At 37.5% G+C, this 24,513-nt stretch overlaps 2 protein-coding genes across 5 annotated transcripts in view; one reads left to right on the forward strand and one right to left on the reverse strand.

The window, feature by feature from the left end:
- The window catches only part of GNPDA2 (glucosamine-6-phosphate deaminase 2), a 28,931-nt gene extending 18,468 nt beyond the window's left edge, over positions 1-10,463 (forward strand). Inside the window, exon 7 of the mRNA XM_079772632.1 lies at positions 6,691-10,463. Coding sequence (XP_079628758.1) covers positions 6,691-6,782 — 92 coding nt within the window. The 3' untranslated portion in view covers positions 6,783-10,463. The remainder of the gene's footprint in view (positions 1-6,690) is intronic.
- The window catches only part of GUF1 (GTP binding elongation factor GUF1), a 30,567-nt gene continuing 6,955 nt past the window's right edge, over positions 902-24,513 (reverse strand). Inside the window, exons 8-19 of one of the 4 annotated variants that reach the window (XR_013813592.1) lie at positions 24,236-24,439; positions 22,531-22,670; positions 21,276-21,399; positions 20,782-20,914; positions 19,853-19,996; positions 18,618-18,751; positions 16,977-17,078; positions 15,681-15,800; positions 12,083-12,119; positions 11,093-11,290; positions 10,912-10,992; positions 902-2,896 (exon numbers count right to left, since the gene is read on the reverse strand). Coding sequence is in view for 1 of the 4 variants with exons in the window: in XM_079772617.1 (XP_079628743.1) it covers positions 11,153-11,290; positions 12,083-12,119; positions 15,681-15,800; positions 16,977-17,078; positions 18,618-18,751; positions 19,853-19,996; positions 20,782-20,914; positions 21,276-21,399; positions 22,531-22,670; positions 24,236-24,439 (1,276 nt within the window). In the remaining 3 variants the exon portion in view is untranslated. Of the gene's footprint in view, positions 2,897-10,580; positions 11,291-12,082; positions 12,120-15,680; positions 15,801-16,976; positions 17,079-18,617; positions 18,752-19,852; positions 19,997-20,781; positions 20,915-21,275; positions 21,400-22,530; positions 22,671-24,235; positions 24,440-24,513 lie in introns of those variants that run through there. The other 3 variants (XR_013813593.1, XR_013813594.1, XM_079772617.1) reach the window with 3 other exon arrangements.

Below are 24,513 nucleotides of genomic sequence, written 5' to 3' on the forward strand. Positions count from 1 at the left end.
TTGTTTTTTCTTCGTGGTACATAAAATAATTGTAACAGTCTAATAGTTCAGCATTTCATATTCATGAAATATAATGCATTAACTTAAAAGTTTTAAGTCAATTTAAAGGAAACTCGTAACTTATAGTTCACGTACTAGTAAATGTCTGACTATGTCAGAAATCTGGAAGGTGGCACAAATAAAAGTTTGGCAAACCGGTAAAATAGTCTACTTTTTAAAGCAAAAGTTTGATCATGTGGATATAGTTTTGTAATTTGCACTTATTTGTTGTGAAAGTTTTCCTATTTTACTAAAAATTCTTGAATAATATTTCTAATCCTATTAATAAAGAGGTAATATGCAAATTGACCATCACTCCAACACACAATTGGTCACCCCCATGTGGTCAAAGATGGCCACCACAAGATGGCCAGCAGGGGAGGGCAGTTGTGGGCCATCAGGCCAGCAGGGGAGGGCAGTTAGGGGTGACCAGGCCTGCAGGGGAGGGCAGTTAGGGGTGACCAGGCCTGCAAGGGAAGGCAGTTGGGAGGGACCAGGCCTGCAAGGGAAGGCAGTTGGGAGGGTCCAGGCCTGCAAGGGAGGGCAGTTGGGGGTGACCAGGCCTGCAGGGGAGGGCAGTTGGGGGCAATCATGCCTGCAGGGGAGGGCACTTGGGGTGGACTTGGCCTGCAAGGGAGGGCAGTTGGTGGCGATCATGCCTGCAGGGAAGGGCAGTTGAGGGGGGACCAGGCCTGCAAGGGAGGGCAGTTGGGGGCAATCACACCTGCAGGGGAGGGCAGTTGGGGGGGGGCCAGGCCTGCAGGGCAGGGCAGTTGGGGGTGACCAGGCCTGCAAGGGAGGGCAGTTGGGGGTGACCAGGCTGGCAGCGGAGGGCAGTTAGGGGCAATGGGGCCAGCAGGGGAGCAGTTAGGCGTCAATCAGACTGGCAGGGGAGTGGTTAGGGGGTGATCAGGCTGGCAGGTAGAAGTGGTTAGGGGCAATCAGGCAGGCAAGTGGTTGGGAGCTAGCAGTCCTGGATTGTGAGAGGGATGTCCGATTGCCCGTTTAGACCCGATCCTGGTGTGATCGGGCCTAAACGGGCAGTCAGACATCCCTTGAGGGGTCCCAGATTGCAGAAGGTGCAGGCTGGTCTGAGGGACACCCCCCCCCCCCCCGTGCACGAATTTTGTGCACCGGGCCTCTAGTGTATATATATAGAAGGCTAATATGCAAATTATCTGCTTGGGAGTTTGACCGTGAAAGTGGGAGTTTGATCGCTCACTATGATGTGCGCTGACCACCAGGGGGTGGTGCAGAACATGAACAGAGGTGGCGGCAGGGTGCTGAGGGAGCAAGGGAAGGAGGAGGTGGGGAGGCCAGGCCTAGGGATCCTACCCTGCACAAATTGCATGCACCAGGCCTCTAGTGGCTATGTAATAGTCAAGTAGACAGAATTTACTTAAGTATTTCCTTAGTGTTAATCACTTAAATTATTTCCAGTCATTTATTTTTATCAGGTAAATTACCAGTTTTTTACCAAGCTATAAATATATCATATGAACTGAAAAACTGTTAGCTTCTTAGTAATCCTATATAATAAAAGGGTAATATGCAAATTGTCCCCTCGGGAGTTTGACCAACCGGGAGTTGAACTGCTCGCTATGACGTGCGCTGACCAACAGGGGGCAGTGCAGAACCAAGGAAGGCCCCAGCTGGCAGCCAGGGGAAGGCAGGCTCTAGCCAGCAGCTGACAGCTGGGGGAAGGAAGGCCCCAGTCGGCCCTGATTGCTGGCCAGGCCTAGGGACCCTACCCGTGCACAAATTTCATGCACTGGGCCCCTAGTTTGACAAAAGCAGAGAATATGTGATGAGTTGTGAATAAGACAGAGCTCTTGGATGGAGTCTTACCCATATAGTTCCATGTAATCCTTCAGATTTCATCATAAATGTCAGATTACTTGATAAATAATAGAATATCCACAGATTTTAATGATAGTTTTAAGGAGAATCATTTAACATTGCCATTTTTCTAGTACCAGCAATCCCCAGATAAACCCCTTTACTTGTCAATTTGGTTTTTATCAGAAAGTTTTACATTTTAGTGAAATATTTAATAATAATAGCCATACCTAGATGACCAGGTGCTATTCTAATCACATTACACTGATTGATTTATATCTCACAATTCTGTGAAGTGGGTACTTGTTAAATCACTTACCCAAGTCACACAGCTCATATGTGGGTGAGCTGGGTAACTGAAATCAGACTTATCTGCAGTCTGGGCTTCAGTCCACTGTTACAATGCCTTAAAGAAGAGTAAACTCTGGCTATGGTATGGTCTAATTATATTGCTTCCAAAAAGGTATAGACATAAGTGAAAGATAATTTAAAACAGAAGTACATGATTGTATATATTTAGTTCTTTCAGTTCACCTATCCAGATTCTAAGCTTTTCTGAAACATGTTGAAGTGTATAGGCAGTCCTCGGGTTATATTGGAGATCCGTTCCTACGGTGCGACATAATACAATTTTCGCCGTAAGTCAGAACCCACCTACATAAGCACCTACGTCACTCACATGGAGCACATACACAGCAGTAATGAAGTGAAACAGTAAAAAAAATTAAAATAAAGATAACAATTCCTGACTTTCACTTGTGGTAAATAAATAATAAAAAACAAAGCACATATGTATATACGTCGAAATGATTGAACTTTTTTTTTTATAAATACTGTAAATGGGAGGTGGCGACGTAACCATGAAACGACGTAAGTCGAGTCCGACGTAACCCGAGGACTGCCTGTACAACTGTCGATGAGAGAATTGCTACCTTGTCTCTTTGACGACACTCTTATTTCCCCTTGGAGCTGTACATAGCTGAAGAGGTTCAGGAGATCAGCTTCATCAGGATGCCTCCTCAACATGGAGAAAAGTGGAATTGAGATATTGTTCTGGGCTGTATATAGACCTCATCTTACAATAGGTGTTTTGATATAGGGTAGAATAATTGTTATTCATGAACTTAGACATATAATAAATGTAACTTATATCTGCCTTATCCTCATTGAGTTACTGTATCACTTCAATGTATACTGGAGGATATGAATCCTACTGTTATCTCTAATTCTTCAAATTCCATTCACATCACTACCCTTTCTTCTTCCATCACCTAAAACTAGAACAGGAATCTTAAAGGGTTTGATTATTTAGCTCCTGAAGAAAATGTAGATTAATACATTTAAACAGTAAGAATCATCAGTAAAGTTTATTTTAATATATTCCTTTTGAAAGATAAAGTATATCACAGGAAAACAGTTTAGAACTTAATTTTTTTACTTTTTAAAATAAAATTATGTTTTATGTGCTTGAGGTAGTTTTTAAAACATTATCATGAACTTTTTCTTTTCTGTTCCATCTTGATTTTATATTTTAAAAAGCTACTGATTATCACCATCTCATTAAACCTTCACTTTTTCTATTATTTTTTAAAATATATTTTTATTGATTTCAGAGAAGAAGGTTAGAGAGAGAGCATCAATGATGAGAGAGAATCATTGATCGGCTATCTCCCACACGATCCATACTGGGCATTAAGCCCACAACCCAGGCACGTGCCCTGACCGGCAATTGAACTGCTGACCTCCTGGTTCATAGGTCGATGTTCAACCACTGAGACACACCAGCTGGGCATATTTTTTATTATTTTTTTTAAGAGCAGTTTACTGATTTTTAAAGAAAGGAGAGGAAGAATGTCCATGTGAGAGCATAACATCAATTGGTGGCTGCCTCCTGCTTGCCCTCTATTGGAGATTGAGCCCACAACCCAGGCATATGCCCTGACTGGGAATTGAATCCACAACCTTTTGGTGCACTGGAAGATGCCCAACTGGGCCATACCAGCCAGGGCCTTCATAGACTTTTAAAAATAAATGTTTATTGTGCTTCCACTATATGCAATGATCTTTATAGGCCCAGGACTTAAGGCAGCGAATATGTGGTCCTGGACCTAGTTTCTAGTTGGAAACATGGTAGAGAATCCTATTTTCTAAGAATGAAAATTGCTTTTAAGAAAGTGAAGTGGCATGAATATTTTAAGTTGACATTTGGGCTAACACCTAATAAACAAAAAGGAGACAGTCATACTTCACTCAAGGAGAAGAGCATTCCAGGCTGAATCAAGTATACAAATCCTGCAATGGAACCAAGTTTAGCTTTTCTGCGGTAACAGCAACAAACCTAGGGATGAGTACAGCATAAAAGTGGGAAAGGGAGAGGACATGAGGTCAGATGGATAAAGACAACAGAATAAAATCCAATTTTATTTTGCAAGTGGCCAGAGCAATTGGAGAATTTTAAATAGGGAAATGGTATAATCCAGTTTCTGTTTTAAAAAGGCTAGGTTGCCTGCTGTGCAGAAACTATTATGGGATGGAGTAAATGAGTCAAAGTAGGGAATTGTAAGTAACTGATTTAGATTTGAAGAGTGGCTACAACTAGGGTAGTAGTGGGGAGATGAACTGTGGCTAATCTATCATATAAAAGCCCAGAGACCATAACGGTGGAATGACTGGCTGCTATGACACGCACTGACCACCAGGGGGGCAGATGCTTAACTCAGGAGCTACCCCCTGGGAGCTACCCCCCTGGTGGTCAGTGCACTCCCACAGCGAGAGCGCCGCTTAGCCAGAAGCCAGGCTCACGGCTGGCTAGCACAGCCTCTCCTGCCTCTGCGGCAGTGCTAAGGAGTGGTGATCCAAGTGGTAAGGAGCAAGCAGGCGGGCAGTTATGAGTGAGGAGTCCCAGATTGTGTGAGGGTGCAGGCTGGGCTGAGGGACCCCCCACACACACACCCCCTGCATGAATTTCGTGCATCGGGCCTCTAGTTGGGGATATATTTTGAAAGTACAGACAGCCCCTCACTTTGACTTTACAATGGTGCAAGAAGTGTGATATGCATTCAGGAGAAACTACCTTGAGTTCTGATCTTGTTCTGGGATACTGATACTCAGTAAAATACTCTTGTTATGCAGGGCAGCCCCATCTGCCATGTGATCATGAGGGTAAACAACCCATACTCTATGGAATATTTTAAGTGCATTTTCAATTTAAAGTATTTTCAACTTATGAGTTTAGTGAGGGGTAACTCCATCTAAGTCAAGGAGCATCTAGTGCAAACTGGTCTTGCTGAATTTAAAAAGAGAAAAACTAGATTGTAGTGGTCTGCTTTAGCAGTTCATCAGAGCGTAACACCATATACCAGACTTTCAAAGAAATGGTTTGCAAGGGAACAAATGGGTCTGGACCTTGTTAAATTTAAGCTGCTGATTAGACACTGAAGTAGGCTATTGGGCAGTTAGCATTTTGTCATCTTGAACTAATGAATGTTCTGTCTTCTCTCCTTTTAACCTTTTGCACTCAGATGTCGAGTGTGACTCGACACGGTTAGCATTAGATTAAAGGAATCGAGAAAAAAGCGAGTGCAAAGGGTTAAGACTCTCTGCTTCTGGTTTTTCTCCTAATACATGAATACTTCAGTGTTCTTTGCATGTTCCTGGCCTTGCCTTTTTCTTAAAAGCAGGTCTTCCTCACAGTTTAGATTTTAGAGTGCTTTTGCAGATTTTCGAACAAGGACCATCTACTTACTAACCAAGAAGTGCCCTGTCTCCCCAATCCAATAATACCATTTCCTGAGAAAATTGCATTGAGACCCTTTCCCCAGCCTTTGTTCTTAATTGGAAAATTTAATTCATGTCTTTAACTTCCAAAATATAAAATCTTTAGTTCACTAATTGGGACAATTTTTTTTGTTTCCCCCAAAGAAAGAGAGTATGTGTGTATTAAGACATTAATAACTGGGAGATATTTCCCAAGAAGCTTTAAGAATAATAATTTACAAGCATACCAATTATAAGATGAAATTTAAGTCTACTTGGAAATTAGCGTTTAATATAGGTTCTCTTCTGTATTGTTTTAGTAAACCCCCCCTTGGTGTGGCTTGTAATCAACTCCTATTGTAAATATACATGTCAAAACAATGGAAATTAACTTGCCAGATTAATGGATATACAGTATTCTACCGAGGAATTAAAGCTACCCTAGGTAAAACAGTTCTGAGCCTTGCATTGGAGTCTGGTAAAGGAAATGAGCGAGGATTGAATATGCTAATTGGACCGGACGCCCTTCCTGATGAAGCCGGGGCCAGAGGGAAGCCAGCCCAGGTCCTGGGTGCCTGTGGGTGGCCGGAGGAGGGAAGCAGCCTGTGTCCTGGGTGCCTGCTGGCGGTCCAAGGAGGGAAGCCGGGGTCCTGGGTGCCAGAGGGAAGCCAGTGCCAGCAGCCGGGGGAAGGCAGGCCTACTCTGCACGAATTTTCGTGCATCGGGCCTCTAGTGTAATTAAAATGTATTAACCAAGTCAGTATAAAAATCTGTCATTTTGTCATACCGAAGCTCTGAACACAAGAACTGCTCCTACTTCTGGTTACTCCGAAAGAACTTGTACAAATTCTAGTTCTAGATTCCTAAGTATTGTAAATTGGTATTTAGTAGGTAGTTTAAACATTTTGAAATGTCTCTATTTGTATTTTTAAAATAAATAATTTTATATCAGATGGAAACCTATATGCTTATTTTATCTTATAAAATATTTTGTTTAATGTAAATGAGATATAGTTCAAAATTTAAAGTATTAGAACTGTGCTTTTTTTCTTTAAGGTTTAATGCATGTGCACAATAAACTTGTGGATCCACTGTACAGTATGAAAGAAGGAACTGAAGGAGATTGGAGCAAAATTCTGCTTGAATGAACAGAACTTCTATAACAGATGCATTTGCAGCTATGCAATATGATAAAACACGAGTTTTTAAAGACTGTCACTTTTCAAGTCCAATATCTATGTTACATTCCATATTTAGAATGTGTCTATTTTATACTAGGGTTAGAAGTAGTTGCGTCTCATAATTAACCAGCTATTTATTTCAAGTCCAGAAGCCACATAGCCACTCTGTAAAACAGCACAGAAATGAAATGTCTGTTTTAAACATTTAAAAAGTCTTTTAAAAAATATTTTTATTGATTTCAGAGAGGAAGGGACAGGGAGAGAGAGATAAAAACATCAATGATGAGAGAGAATCATTGACTGGCTGCCTCCTGCATGTTCCACACTGCGAATCAAGTCCGCAACCCAGGCATATGCCCTGACCTGGAATCGAACCGTGAACTCCACGATACTCAACCACTGAGCCACGCCAGCTAGCCTAAAAAGTCTTTTTAAAGGTGAAGATTTTGTACATAAGTACATTCATATGACTCAAGTGGCATTGTTAGATTTTATTTTTTGATCACATGAAGACACAACTATCACTGCAAACCTTTACTTGTGAAATGCTATCTTACATTTTTCTGCGCATTACACAAGCTTTCTGCACGTGGTTGCCTTAGTCATCTTCCTGCAGTAGCATCTGGACATCCAAAGTCCTGCTATATATTGTAGGTACAGAAAATCTAAAGAGAAGACAGTGCCTAAAAGTACATATACGCCCTTCTGGAAAGTATGTATAAGAGCATGATTTTTGTGCACCTTTTTTACAAATGTGCTCTTGTTTTTATTTAATGACTTGGGTTCATGCTTTTAATGTAAGTATTTTGGCAATTATGAGCTTTATACCTACATTAACACACTTAAGGAAATTATTTTAAAGAAAATTTTCTGATTGTTAAACTTCATAAATGATTAGCTTTATTCCTTACATATGTCTAAAAGGATAATATAATGAAGTATATATATATATATGTAAGTAATTACTGTAAACTATTTTAAATTGCCATAAAAACTTGCATCATTAAACTACAAATAAAAGAAAATTATTTCTATCTTTAATTCCAATAAAGCTTGTAATAAACAAATATAAGTTGCTAGTATCTAAATTTTATTTCCAGAAGTGAAATTAAACACATGCATCTGAGAGATTCCAACAATTAATAGTGGCTATTGAGCCTGCATTTAACTTTTTGTTTGTTACCATCATGCAATTAGGAGATTTAAGTTAAAAGACAATAAGTCTGCCTATTGTCTCTTAATCTTGCTCCTTTTCCTCTGAATATTTTGCATGTTATAAGCCCATCCAGTAGAAGAAGCATTACTTATGTAACCGCTTAATCGCCTTTGTGATTGACATGTGTTTATAGTGAAGTTCCTAAAAAACTTAAACAGCAAATAAATTAGAAGTTAAATAAAAAGAAATAAAACTGTTAGGATAAAATATACTGCTTTAATTCCATAATGGATTTAAATAATGAAGCTGTAATAGCCTTAAGTGTTATAAATGGTTAGTAAATGACTACTCAATCAGTATCATCTTCCAGTCACACTTGTTAATTAAGTATGGGTTACTACAAACTACCCTACCTTAGAAGGTCATGTAGTATCTTAGTTAAAGAGCTACCTGTTTTGGTGCATGGTTCACCAGTTATTACTGTGCTTTACATGTGTTAGTGGAAATACAGTCTAGATCTTTCCATTACTGCCTCCGATATTAGGAGGCTAGGTTGGGTCCATGCACTCAAGCTCCTCAGCAAACTGCTTTCTGGCCACTCTAGCTCCTTAACTCAGGGCTAAGCTGCTGTTAAAGAACTAAGAAACCTATTGAAGGTATTTCCATAAGAGGTAAAAAAGCACGGTAGCTAAGAATTGTGGATTGGAGAAAGAAACGACTATTTGAACTCTAGCTCTGTCAATGACTGATGTCAGACAATACAAAGTCTGAATTTCTTCCCCTAAAACATGGGATGGCAATAGTGCCTGTACCTTGATTGTTGTATAGATTGAATGAGCGAATGCTTATAGAGCTCAACACAGTAGCTATCACATTTTAACCCAATAAATGATGGGCATTCCAATACTCATAGTTTATAATATTTAAATGTTTGCAAATTTCTTAAAAATATAAGGTCTTCTGGGGGATATACTTAGAAGGTATACAACTTTAAATCATGAAAACCATCTATTTGAGATTATGGCCAAAGGAGAGAACTTAAACTTATGCTAAAAATTTTGAAAAGTACTTTTTTATACCTTTATTGCTAAAACTATTTCTTAAAGAGTCAGAGGTTAAAGGAAGAGAATGTATCCAAATTGAAGACATTCTAATAAAGCACGAATACCAAATAGTCAATACATGGTGCATAATACGTGCCCAGTAACGTGTAACTTTTTCCTAATAATAGAACAGAACACTTTGTTTAAACTGTATTTAAATGCTTTTCTAGTTTCAAATATAGTGCCATTTCCAAAATACTGTTGTCATGTGTCTCATATTTCACCTATTTTATTAGAGATAAAAAGGAGAGGGGAGATATCTGAGCTAATTTAACTAGGACTAAATCACAAGTTATTTTACCCCTTATATACAATTTTAAGTAAATCCCCACTACCTTAAAATGATCATGTAATAACCATGGTATAAAATTCACTGATAGTCTTATCCCTCAAAGATATTTACCTTATCCAGTTCAGTCAAGGAAAAGGACAAAAATCAATAGCTAAATTACACGTGACTCTTAACCTGGGTTTGAACTGGGTAGGTCCACTTATAAGCAGATTTTTTTCAATTAGCCTGCAGAGTTCAACCGACCCTCTTAGTTTAAACGCATTGTTCAAGGGTCAATTGGAAACTGCATATATAGAGAGCCAATTTAAGTTAAGCATGGATTTTTGACTGCAGGTGATCAGTGCCTTTAACCCTTGCATTGTTCAAGGGTCCAACTGTATTTTATCTACAGTAAAATAATCTGCCCTCTGGTCTGTTCATTGAATAAACATGGAAGTCAAGAGACATGCTTTGAAGTAAGATGGCCACTTACTGCCTGTGTGACCTCAAGTAAGTTACTACTAGCAATAAAGCTCAGTCTCAATTATGAAATCTAGACAATAATTACTAAACTGCCATTAATAACAGCTGCTGCTAATACCAAACCCCTATCACTTTGCACAACTGCATTTCAATGATCAAAAATTAAGACAGCCCTACCTTTATTTTAACTTAGATGTATATATACAGTGTGGGGCAAAAATAGGTTTACAGTTGTGATTACGTGAAACATAGTTTATTCTTGTTACTATTTATAAGTATGATATTATTTTCCATAAAAATTGTAAACCTTCCTTTGCCCCAACCTGTATGTAAACCATCCAGTGTCAAAGTGACAAAAATTTTATCAAAAACTAGAGCACATCTAGGTAGTATGTTATGTGACTTTACTTAATAATTGACTCATATATATCACTGAATTTATCCAGCTAACAACAAATTGATACTTTTGGTGATTTTGAAAATATTTCTACCATGGTCTTGAATTAGATTTTTTTAAGTATGGGGCCTTCTTAGTGTCAGAAAAAGTATGCATGAAAACAAAATACACTGAGTGGCCAGATTATTATGATCTCTGAACGCATAATAATATAATCTGGCCACTCAGAGAGAGAGAGAGAGAGAGAGAGAGAGGGGGAGAGAGAAAGAGTGCACGCGCGCGCATATATATATATATATATATATATATATATATATATATATATATATATATATTAAGAGGCCCGGTGCATGAATTCGTGCATGGGTGGGGTCCGGCCAGCCTGGCCAGGAGCAGGGGTCATGGGCGGTTGTCCGGCTTGCCTGCTGGTTGAAATCCTGGTTGAGGGGACAATTTGCATATTAGCCTTTTATTATATAGGATATACACTGGCCAGATTATGATGCGTTCAGAGATTATAATAATCTGGCCACTCAGTGTAGTTAAGATTCATTGAGCACTTACTGTGTGTCATGCACTCTTCTGAATATTTCAACCATATTATCTCATTTAACAACCTATAGAGGTAAGTATAGTTTAACCTGATTTTATTAGAGTAAACAGACTAAGAGAGGTAAGTAATTTACCTTGCTAGTAAGTGGTGGAACAGAAATTTGAAACCAGACGATATGCCTTCAGAGTCCAAGCCTTATCCACTTACTAGTACCCTTCAAAGAAAAGCCAAATGGTTATTTATATCTAAAAACCCTGAAAGTAATAATCAAATTTTATAATTTTAATTCTGCTGTCAACATGTTATAAACTTACAAGAAAAACTAAAGGACACACAACTTTTAATTAATAAAATTCCTTATATTTTCGCACCAATTATTTATCAGTTTGGGTCTTCAGAACTTTTATAAAAGCATCTTTAGGAACTTCTATGTTGCCAACCTTCCTCAGTTTTTTCTTTCCTTCTGCTTGTCTCTTTAAAAGCTTCATTTTCCGGGTAATATCACCACCATACTGAAAAATATTTTAAAAATTGGAAGTCCAGATCACTCCATAGAAAAATCATACAATTACATAGTGACATCAATACAACAACCTTACAATTATTATCCATGAGTTCATGAGGAAGATATCTGCAAAGATACCTCTCTAGGCCTCTTCCTAGCGGATCCCAATTTTACTGCCTTTAAGAATGATTAAGGCTTTATTTATTTTTGGATGGAGATGAAGATCCCCAAGGAAACCCAGTACTACATTACCCATGTCAAGGAAGAGCTATCAATCTCCTTACTGATTCAAGGCTTGAAATTTTGGATTACTTATATATAGCTGGAGCCTAATACAGAAACATACATAGGCTTATATGTACCAGTCCCTGTGCAAAGAGTTTAGAAATAGTATTCATCATTTGATTCTCATAACTGAGCTAAGAATACTTTTTTTAAATAGACAGACAGCAAACTTGGCAAAATAATAGAGAGGTGAATTTCAATCCCATACTCCTTCCACTATTTAGACAAAATCTTTCCTTATAAATTAGATCAACAAACGTGTTATAAAATACTTTCTTAGATAGTGTTCTACATAAGGAAATTTTTATAAATAAGATGAAAAATATTTAAGAACACAAAATGAATATACAATCATAGTAAAGGTGAAATTTACCAATTTAAAAAGAAAACTTAGAGATGAAATAAAAGGGTATTATAAAAACCAACAACAGAAACCAATATATGTATACCCCCTTAATTTTAAACTCATAAAACAGAACTATTATTACAAAACAGAATACAGGTAGGTACGTACACATTTTGCCAAAACATTTTTCCTATAGGCTTTCACACTGTAAAAGAGAAAATGTTGTATAAGTACATAACTTCATTATACTATTTAAAAGTACTTTATTTTCAAATTCTCCTCTTTATTAAAAATTTAAATAATCGGGTCAGACCTATGTAAAACTGCCATAAGTAAATAATTAGATAGCTCAAATACTCTTATTTTAGTTTCATATATTTAAGATAAAATAGAAAATGAATTCAACATAAGTACCAACATACACTGAGTGGCCAGATTAGTATGACTCTGAACACAAAATAATCTGGCCACTCAGTGTATATCCTATATAATAAAAGGCTAATATATAAATTGTCCCCTCGACCAGCAGGCAGGCTGGCCAACCACCCATGTCCCCTCCCCCTGGCCAGGCTGGCCGGAACCCCCCCACCCGGCATGCATGAATTCATGTACTGGGCCTCTTAATACACACACACACACACACACACACACACACACACACACACACACATATATATATATATATACACACACACACACACACACTGAGTGGCCAGATTATGCATCCAGAGATCATAATAATCTGGCCACTCAGTGTATATTTTATTAAGAATGAAAAAGGTCAAGACTGTGGGTAGCATTGATGAAGCCAAATTCAAGCATGGTATGACCTTGATTATAAGAATTACTAGTGGCCCGGTGCACAAAATTCATGCACGGGGCGGGGCGGTTGTCTCTCAGCCCAGCCTGTACCCTCTGCAATCTGGGACCCCTTGGGGATCAGGCCTAAACCGGCAGTTGGACATCCCTCTCACAATCCAGGACTGCTGGCTCCCAACCACTCACCTGTCTGCCTGCCTGATTGCCCCTAACTGCTTCTGCCTGCCAGCCTGATCATCCCCTAACCACTCCCCTGCCAGCCTGATTGACACCTAACTGCTCCCCTGCTGGCCCGATCGCCCCCAACTGCCCTCCCCTGCCAGCCCAAGTGCCCCCAACTGCCCCCCTTGCTGGCCCGGTTGCACCCAACTGCCCCCCCCGCCAGCCTGCTCACCCCCAACTGCCTGCCCCTGCCAGCCTGCTAGCCCCCAACTGCCCCCCCACTAGCCTGCTCGCCCCCAACTGGCCCCCCTCTGCTGGCCTGCTAGCCCCCAACTGCCCCCCCCCGCCAGCCTGCTCGCCCCCAACTGCCCCCCCACTAGCCTGATCACCCCCAACTGCCCTCCCCTCCTGGCCTGATCACCCCTAACCGTCTATGCCTTGGCCCCACCACCATGGCTTTGTCTGGAAGGATGTCCAGAAGGTCTAATTAGCATATTACCCTTTTATTAGTATAGATGTAAGGTAATTTCTGGCTCAACGTAAAAACACTACCACTTCTACTTTCAAAAAAATTAATTACAAATGGTTATTATTTCATTACTAATTTCACCTAATGTGGGTCAACAATGACTAGGAACATAAAGAACAATATATTAGTTTTACAGAACCCACTTTAGGGTAAACTAAATTTTAATATATCCATTCAAGCAGTTATAAACTAATCTACTTCTGTAATGTGGCTGAGAATTTTGGAAAGTAAGAAATTGGATAACAGCTCCATTTTTATGTATTCCATAAAATATAAAAATCTATATTTTCTTTATTGTCTACCTCAGCATCCTTACGCTTGCTACCTATTTAAATTGCACTTTTCAGGATATTCCCAGGTTATCAACTCCTTTCTAACCTGTAGGTATTCATGCAACACAAAATAACCAACTCTAAAGCAAAATGGTGTTAGAAAATTAAACTCATTGCAAATATTGGCATAAAATTTGTTTCCAAGACTATATAAAAATCATGGTTGTATTTTACTACCACTAATACATTAGATTTGTGTTAAACAAGAATTGAATAGCGATTTCCATGTGAGGAGATAATTCTGATTTCCCAGAATTATTCAATCAAGGGGGGAAAATAGGGAATCACTGCAAGATATTTTCTGTACTTTCTGTTACTAGCAGAGCAGCTTCTTCAATGCTCTGATTTACACATCATGTACAATGAAAGACCAATTTCCTATACAAATTAGCCTATCTTCCATGTCTCCAGTATCACATGTGAAGTCTGTATTATAGAAAGCAAAAGCTTAACATGAGATTAGCATTCCTCTCTCACCTCTCTGATTTACAACCTGATTAACTCGGAGGAATGCTTCTAATAAAAACTGTAACTTAGTTTTGTCTTTTGGAAGAGTATCTCCAAAACCTTTTTAGTTTCAGTTCCTATCCTATGTAATAAAGCAGGAATATTCTAATTGACCATCATGCCCCAACAAGGATGGCGGCGCCCACAGCCAATAAGGAGGGAATATGCTAATTGACTGCCGCACCCTCAAAGATGGTGGTGCCCACAGCCACAATATGGTGGCGCCCAGTCCCCTCAGCCCTGACAGGGTAGCAGGTGCATGGCATGGCCAGGCCCACTCCCAGGCAGGTCCAGCTGCTCTGTGTGTCTGCCTCCGGAGTCCCCCAGTCCTCTCAGCCCCCCAGTCGCCCAGAGCCAGCCCGAGGTGCAGGCAAGCCTCGGATGGCGGCTCCCCAGCTGCCCAGGGACGCCCAAGGCTCAGGTAATCAGAGCCGGCCGAGGCTTGTGTTGCCGGGAGTGGCAGCAGCAGAGGTGTGATGGGGGTGTCGCCTTCCCCTGATTGCCGGGTCGCCTCCTGCCCCTGAGGGCTCCCAGACTGTGAGAAGGGGCAGGCCAGGCTAAGGGACCCCCACTCCAGTACATGAATTTTCATGCACCGAGCCTCTGGTTAGTTGATAATCTACTTAAAGGGCTAAAACCATAAAAACTTTACCCAGGAAACTCAATAATCATTCTGTAAAATAAGTGAAAATTAAGCAATTCCTCCAACCCATATATATCCTATTAATACATATGAATAATATCACCCCAAAGTGTTATATAAATAATTAAAAGTAACAATCATCACTTAAATTAGTGGAATTATGAGATTGTTTCTACAAGTACTAATAAAGCTTACTAGTAACCCAGTGATTTTCAACCTTTTTCATCTCATGGCACACACAAACTAATTACTAAAATTCTGCAGCACACCAAAAAATGTATTTTTTGCCGATCTCACAAAAAAAAAAGTATACTTTGATTCACTTACATCAGATGGCTATTGTGTTGGCCATTATCCATTTTTTATTTGACAATCTTAAGGGAAAAGAGGTCACTGCCCCTGACTAAATAGTTATGTATTGCATGTTTTGTTTTGCTTCATATGTTTTTATTGATTTCAGAGAGGAAGGAAGAGGGAGAGATAGAAATATTAATGATGATAATCATTGATCGGCTGCCTCCTACACGCCCCACATTGGGGATGGAGCCTGTAACCCAGGCATGTGCCGTTAGGGAATCAAACCGTGACCACCTGATTCATAGGGCAACACTCAACTGAGCCACGCCAGACAGGCTTGCATGTTTTAAAAAGTCTTGCAGCACACCCGTTGAAAATCACTGGCTTAGGCCAAAGTTAAGTTAAATTTTTCAACATTTCATTTCCTGGGTTTATTATTTCTAAAACCCACCAGTAACAAAAATGAATTCAACTCACGTTTCTCTTGCAATGATTTTACTTCCAATAGCAGCTTGGATTGCTATTTCAAACAGCTGCCTAGGAAGAGAATCCTTCAGACGTTCACATATGGCTTTGCCAACAGTATGTGCTTTGTCTCTGAAGAGAGAAAATTATTTACTTATACTAAGTAAGAATGTTTAAGTAATATTCTAGTCCATATGCATAATCAATCAATATAAAGGTGATTCCTTAAAGAGGTTCAAATGGACCTCATTTATCATCCTCCTATACAATAAAAGGCTAATATGCAAATTGTCCCCATGGGCGGGAGTTCAACTGACTGGGAGTTAGACGTGCGCTGACCACCAGGGGGTGGCACAGAACACAGCAGGCATCGGCTATGCGGTGCTGGCAGGGGGCAGCATTGGAGATGCTGCCATCCTGATGGGGCCTGACGAGAGCAGGACTGCAGCAGGATGGTGGAGCAGGTGAGTGGGCTGCGCCAGGCCAAGGTGGGTACGAGCAGAGGCCCCAATCGCCCCGCCCCGCTGGTCACCCCACAAATGGGCCCTGATCACCACCCAGGCCTAGGGACCCTACCTGTGCATGAATTTCGTGCACTGGGCCTCTAGTAAACACATATTATCACTTACTCTCTGATTATTGCAAAAATAACATGATTTATTACAGAAAATATAAAAAAACATACATGAGGGAATAAAAACCATTCTTAATGCCCTTACCTTCACCTATACAAAACCACTGTTAAACATATTAGAATGATGCCCTTCTAATTTTTCTATAGACTTGATTTTTACAGTTCAGATTATAGTTTATTCTACCATTTTACTTAATGAGCATTTTCATGTCACTAAATAATAATTTACAGTTTAGTCTTAATGACTTAAAACAGAATATATGAGTGCTCCATAATTTATTTTAATCAATCCGCTACTTCTTGAACATCTAGGTTATTTCAATTTTCATTATTATAAATTCCTTACGAAGAGAAAAACTTTTTATTCTCAATTCTACACCTATTATAAAATTCAAAAAAAAATTTCTTTTACTTCATCTTACATAGTAATCAAAACATTTCTTCCCAGGACACTATTCTTTTGATTATCATAACTCTAGTATCTTTTTATATTTTAACAATTTGAAAAGAGAAGCATGAAAAAAAAATGGAAACAAAAACTAGTACAGGGAAATTTAATTAATTACCTTTAAATTTTCAAAATGTAGCTGTCAAATAGAGCAACCAATAACTAAATAAAAATATGTCAACAGTGGTTACTTTCACATTTCATGACCAGTTTCTATTCTACTTACTTGTGTACAATAGTGATCAGCTCTTCTACAAAATTTCCATTCAGTAGAATATCCATTTTTACAAGTTCTGCAGTCTGGTAGCCTGCATCTTCGTAATCAAAACTAACAAGGAAAAATGTTCAAGTAATAGATTAATTTTTTTTCTTTTCAAAACATCTTGCCAAAACCGGTTTGGCTCAGTGGATAGAGCGTCGGCCTGCGGACTGAAAGGTCCCAGGTTCGATTCCGGTCAAGGGCATGTACCTTGGTTGCGAGCACATCCCCGGTGGGGGGTGTGCAGGAGGCAGCTGGTCGATGTTTCGATGTTTCTGGCTTTCTATCCCTCTCCCTTCCTCTCTGTAAAAAGTCAAAACATCTTTTTTTCTACACCACCATACCTCCCCACAAAGATTTAACTTTCCATCAAAATATTACCTATACATTCCAGATGAATGAATATAACTGATCACAGTAAGGAACAAATCTCATCTTTTTTTTTTTTTTTTTTACGGTACCCTGACCAGGGATGGAACCCACAACCTTGGAGTATCCAAATGATACTCTAAACAACTGAGCTACCCAGTCAGGGCCAAACTTCATCATCTTTTTACTTTGTGAGATGAGGGTCAAAGGCAGGGGAGCATCCTCTAAAGGGAGAAGGGAAAGAAACTGATAAGCCAGGCTAGGAAAATGGATCACTGAAGGCAAATGTCACCTTCTTTACAATGTTCCCTCCCAGCAACTGGCTGGCTGTAAACAATAGTATATATTAATGGATTCTTCTCAGATTCATAAGGTTTTCTGTGTAGTTTTCTATTTCCCCTTAAATAAATGCTATGGCATTGACAAAGAGCCATTAATAAATGAGACTTATGGATTTCAGATTTGGTTTTTCAGTTTGAACCTTCACAGGGCTTTTTTGAGGATGAAATGAGTTAATACATGTAAAGAGCTTGACCTGTACCTAAAAAGTGTTTAGAACAGAGCCTAGCACATATAAGCACTTAGTGTCAAATATTATTAGTTTTTAATATATATTTTATCGATTTTTTACAGAGAGGAAGGGAGAGAGATAGAGTTAGAAACATCGATGAGAGAGAAGCATCGATCAGCTGCCTCGTGCACGCCCCCTACTGGGGATGAGCCTGCAACCCAGGTACATGCCCTTGACCGGAATCGAACCCAGGACCCTTCAGTCCCCAGGCCGACACTCTACCCACTGAGCCAAACCGGTTAGGGCTTAATATTAATATTAATAATATGGTCAAAGCTTACATGCTAATCAAAACACAGGTTTAACTTATAAAACGGCAGTCCAATGAAAGAAAATCTCAATTATGCCTGCATGTCTTTCCAATTATGGACAAGAACAAATATATTCCTATTGTCATAATTTTAAAACAAGCTGGTACCTACAGCTGCAAATGTTTGGTTCCTAAACCACAACGGTTGCAGGGTGATTGATATTAATATTCTCTAAAACCAGATTATTGCCTAAAGTGTTGCTAAAATCCTTTCTTTCTTCAACAAACATCATTAAGCATTTACTGTATGAAAGATACCATGTTAATTGCTAGGCAAAATAGGAAGAGTAATAAGATACTCTTGCTGGTCAATATTTAAAACACACACAACTGTTTAAGTATCTGAATTGCCCATTACCTAGCATATCCAGAAGACAAGGATTTCAAAGAATCATAAAAATCCACCACAATTTCATTCAAAGGTAGGAGATATTTAAGCATAACTCTGTTTTGATCAATAAACACCATATTCTTCTGAACTGCTCTTCGAGCCTAAAAGTGCAGAAAAAAATGTGTTTAATGATCGCCTATTTAAATGATTATTTGAAATAAATATAGACAGATGCCAATTACCAATGTAAATATTTCCTTACAAATGCTGATGAGTGGACAAAATGAAGGAATATTTCTTTAATGCCTAGTAAAAACTTGCAAGCAATATTTATAATACAGAGAATCATTTTGTATTTCAATTATGGTATACACCAAAGCTTTTAGTCCTTTGGATTTAACAATTTTATCTTTTTTAATCATACAGTAATTTAACAATAAGTCAAATGTAACTACAAATAAAGTTCTAATTGCTTATTTTATAAATGAAGAAACCTAAGACCAGGGAAATTAAGTGATTGACCAAAGTTATAATATAGTTTGTGATAACAACTAAAGTTTTAGTCTTCTAGTCATCATTTTAGAGTTCTTTCTAATACATGTCAGAGTATTTCAAACAGGTATTTTTTGAGGACCATGATTATATCCAGTTTTTGGTATAAGTCATTTATTACAATGTGGCGAGGACTAAAGCAAAATGGAAAACATCTTCCAATTAAAGGTCTGTCAAGTATTACTATTACATTTCAAACTATATTCAATATCAAATACTCAAAAAGTCTAAAAGAAATTATACTTTTATCTACTCAGGACAAATAAGTATCAAATTTCTTTTCTTTGGGCTCATTTAAAATAAAAAATGTTTTTAAATCCTCACCTGAGGATATGTTTTTTTACTGACTTTTAGAGAGAAGAAAGAGGAAGAAACAGAGAGAGAGAGGAAAACATCAATCAGTTGCCTCCCGTAGGCACCCCAACCGGGGATCAAACTAGCAACCTGGTATGTGCTCTGATGCAGAATCAAACCCGAAATCCTTTGGTGTATGGGATGATGCTGCAACCAACTGAGCTACTGGACCAGGGCTCAAAATGATTTTTAAAGTACATATATACCTATATCCACATGTATCTAGATAAATATTGATATCTCTATATATGTATGAAAATTTGTTATAAAATTCAATGTGCTCCACAGAGAGAAATCTTTCAAAACTGCTAGAGGACTAAAATTTACTTTTATATCGAACTGTATTACATTTATACCTGACAAAGCATCATTATTTTTCCAGTATATTCATCTGGTGTTATAATAGTGCCCAAAACAACTGGCTCCAAATATTCTGTTACTTTTGATTTATCAGGGAACTGTGCAGGATTGATTATTGTAATTTCCTTTTCTCTGTATTCCTAAAAATAAAGAAATATCACCAATAGTTAAAACAAAATCTGAATAAACAATAACAATGTTTTAATTTAAAGTATGTTAGAATTTATTTTGCTATTGAATTTGTTGGAATTAATAAAAACAACGAAATCCCTAAAGAGTAGAATATTATCTTAATGTGTTTTAGATTTAAAAGTCCACCAATTGTAATCATTTAATATTATTAAGCAATATATTCTGATGATTCACATTTATTAAACATATTTTATGTACAATTTTAAAAAGTATGAAGAATACATTTTCTTCTACCCCTTATAAGGCATTATAATGTTTCCTAATTTTGTTGGAAAATACTTAAAGTTGTCAAAGTTACTATTTCTTTAAAATAAACAGATTGCCACTTAGATAGAATACAGTATTATCCCTATCATTAACTTAAAATCTAAAATTTCCTACACCAGGTAAGAATGAATGCTTCATTTGTAGTAAGATAAATTACTTATGACCAAAAATATATTCATCATCTTGCACTGGATTTAGAACAATATTTTCATTCCTAATTCAGTAACAGATTAGTATTGATAATGTGGTTATTTTACCAACTAAAACATTGCATAAATTATTTCTCATGTATGTTCTCCAACATTAATCATAAGATAATTCAATTTTTATTGCTATTAATCAAGAAATATTTAGTTTTAATAGCTAGTCAGCTAATGGTATACAAAGTGTCTCTTGCATTCTGCATACACGCACATGCATATACACACACATTTAGTTTTCCCTTTTATCGAATTCACAATAGTACCTTTATCAATTTTGCTGATGAAAGAACAGCTTTATATGGAACAGTAGGAGTTGTCAAAATAACAGAAGCATTATATTCTTGCTCTAGTCGCTGGTTGAAAACTTCCATATGCAAAAGTCCAAGAAATCCCAATCTGGGGAGAAAAAAATCAAACCCCAAAATGTTTATGTCCCATAGACTCTATTTTCTTTGATGAATATATTGTTACTTTGTGGGAAAGGGGTATATCATAAGAGTCATTCAAGCAATTCACATCATAATGAAATGTTAGTATAATTTCATTAAATAAGATTCCAGTGTTCCATTGGGATTCTATTTAAAATTGCTATAAAACTTACCTATAGAAGATGCATCCACAGTGTAAATTAGGCAGATATTGTTTCATTTCACTTTACACTAATATGAATTTATTTTCAGAAATGTTCCAAAGCAAGAAACCATTTAAACTTTACTTTTCAATAAACATGGAACAGTACAATGTAGTTGAATCTTACCTCCAGCCAGCACCTAGGGCAAGGCTACTATCCCGATGAACTGTCACACTGGAATCATTTAAGGTCAGTTTTTCTATAGCACTCTTCAGGTTATTATATTCAGACTGATCCACAGGGTACATTCCTGAGGACATAAGAATTTCTAATTATCACATGTGAAAAGCTGCCAAAGGAACAAAATATGCAATACTTCCAAGATCACAATTAGTCACTTAGCTTTTAAATAACTTCCTTAAATTTCATTCACCAAAATATGTTTGCAAAAAAACAAACAAACCTGTAAATATTAAGTTACACTGACTTTAAAGTATCTTGCAAGTTTCATAGCCTTAATAAATTTATAACTGGATTCATACTTAAAGTCATGTTTTTATGATTTTGCAAAAATGTGAGGAAAACAAAAAAGAACCATGAGAATTAGGCCTAGGAAAATACATTGTGCTTATTTCAATAAACAAAAGTGGAAGTCATTCCACAACCACAAATGAGACTCCATTAACGGATAAAAAAACAGGAGTAGAAATGAAAACTACACTGAATTCTGAATTCTCTATGGCAGATTATCCATTACAATCAAAGATAAATTTTGCTTTTTTCAATTCACTAACAAAAACTACAAAGTTACTGATTCATCAGATTCTTTCATCTGACAACTCAAGTCCTCACCTCTCAAGTCCTCCAAAAGCCAAATGACTGACTTTGCCTGACCATGGGGATCAAAAACGTTCATCATTCGCAAAGATACTTAAGGGAGAAAAACAAGGGCTGGATGCAACTTGATGACCTTCAATCACGTCTTCCTTTTTCAAATATCTGTAATTCCACAGTTGTAGAAGGTGGCGAAGTTATATATATGTGAGGTGACACTATTCTCTGCCATATCTACACTAGTACAATATTAAAAGAAAGGCCAGCTAAAGGGAAGGTACTCAGTGATAAATTAGAAAAGGATTTCAAATATAATGACCTGATATTCTAAGGAAACAAGTAGGAAATTCTTATTACTATGCTCTTTTATATATCAGAGAGCTTGTTTCTTAAGAAGTCTTAAAAAAATTTAGGAAATTATCTCCTACATAAAGTTTTACTACACATATGAAATTAGCTAATATGTAAATAGCACACACACACACACACACAAACCAAAAAGGATTTCCTGGAATTAGCTGTTATTTAAAATGAGCATTTCTAGTAAATTTTATTTCAATTGACAGAATAAGTTGACCCTCATCCTTTGACTTTGTGAGCTCCTCACCTGCAAATACCATTGGTTTCGCTGATTTAAACCCAGGCAAGGGCTCCACTGGTTGTTTATGTAAATACAATGTGTCTCCTATTTGTGCTTCAGTGACATCTTTCATCCCAGCAATCAGATAGCCCACCTGTCCTGCATATCTAAATAAAATTATTATATGGAAATATTTACTCCTTTAATGTTTCAAGTACATACTCACAATAAGCTCTACCTTCCTAGGAAATAATCACTTTCCAAACAAAACCTCATGAAATGGAAACTAAGTGCTACATATCAATTCTCAACTCTATGGATTATCAGCAAAGGAACACTCCATGCCTTAAACCCCATTACCAACAATAAGCCCAGGGCCCTTTTCATGACTCGGCCTACCTTTGCTCGCATGTTAAACACTAGGTGAATATAATGTAAATAAACACTGTGAAACCGATAGTGGCAGAAACATAAAAGACTTCTTGTAGTATTAAAATACTATTAGTGTATTGTTTTACAAATGTGCTTGAAAGAAGAAAAAGAAAAAAACAAGCAGCAGTAAATGAACTTGCAACAAATCTGACATCTATTTGATGTTCCTCTTGTAGTAAAAGAGCAAATCCAAAGATTTCAGTTTTAGCTTAGTTTTGGGTTGTTTTTTTTTTAAAGCAAATCTAAGTGATAACACACTGCATTAATGATCAGTATATGATATATATATGGTAGAATATAGAGAGACTTTAGAAATACTTGAATAAGATTAAGATAAACTACTTTATGACTCAAATAAAAATGTAATGAACAAAAGGTGCTAGTTTTAGACATATAACATTAAACTATCAAGTGAGATCCATATAGTCTCCTGGTTCAGTATCTTAATTTTTATACAGATAAGGAAACAAAGACCATAGAAAGCTCCAACTAGGTGCCCTAGAGTACTGATAGAATTAAATATTTAAAAATGAACTCAGAACTCAGTTTTTCCAGTGCACACTACCTTGCTAACCCAACATGTAGGAATTCTAGTTAATCAAAGTTCTAACATGAATTCCACACTAAGGAAAAGAATTGTGACATTTTCTTCATTACTTTTATGTTTAAAAATTTAATTATGAAAAATGTCAAAAGCCCTGGCTAGTGTGGTTCAGTGATTAGAGCATCAGCCAGTGCACTGAAGGGTCTCAGTTTCGATTCCCAGTCAAGGGTACATACCTGGGTTTGGGGTTAGCTCCCAGCCCCTGGTCAGGGTGTGTGCAGGAGGCAATTAACAATGTTTCTCTGTTTCTCTGTTTCTTTCTTTCTCTCTCTCTCTCTCTCTCTCTCTCTCTCTCTCTCTCTCTCCCCTCCTACTTTCTTTCTGAGAAGCAATGGGAAAAAATATCCTCAGCTAAGGATTAACAAAACAAAATAAAGATGCCGGATATGAATATAGATATGGGTGAAGGAACTATCTCTTTCACTGTCTCATCAAATGCATCAAAATAGAATCCTTATCTGCACTGAATCACAAAATTAGTTATGACTAGACAAAAGGAATAAAAATATATCAAATTATTATCCTTCACACATGAGATTCCTTTCAAAAGATCATTCACTAGATAGGTGCTCTATATAACCAGGTTTTGGTTTTTTTGAGTCTTCAAATTGGGATCATTCTAAGTATACCAAGTTGAGAAAGAATGAGATAGACATACAAGTGTATTGTACTTATTTACTAATATGTATTACTTACAGTTTATGAGTTGGCTGCTCATTAGGATTCAGAACTCCTACTTCATTAACTTCATATGTCTTTTGAGTATGTGCAGATACAATTTTATCTCCTTTTGAAACCACTCCATCAAATAATGCTACATTGGCTATCACACCCCTATACTGGTCAAAGGTGGAGTCAAATACCAAAGCTCTCAGGGGACTGTTGCGATGTACTTTAGGACTATTAAAAGTAAATACAGACATAGTAAATTAAAATCTTAATAATAAAATGCCTATTTTTAACTCAAATACTAT

This window comes from Cnephaeus nilssonii (genome assembly GCF_951640355.1).
Source record: "Cnephaeus nilssonii genome assembly, chromosome: 1".
Lineage (NCBI taxonomy): Eukaryota > Metazoa > Chordata > Mammalia > Chiroptera > Vespertilionidae > Cnephaeus > Cnephaeus nilssonii.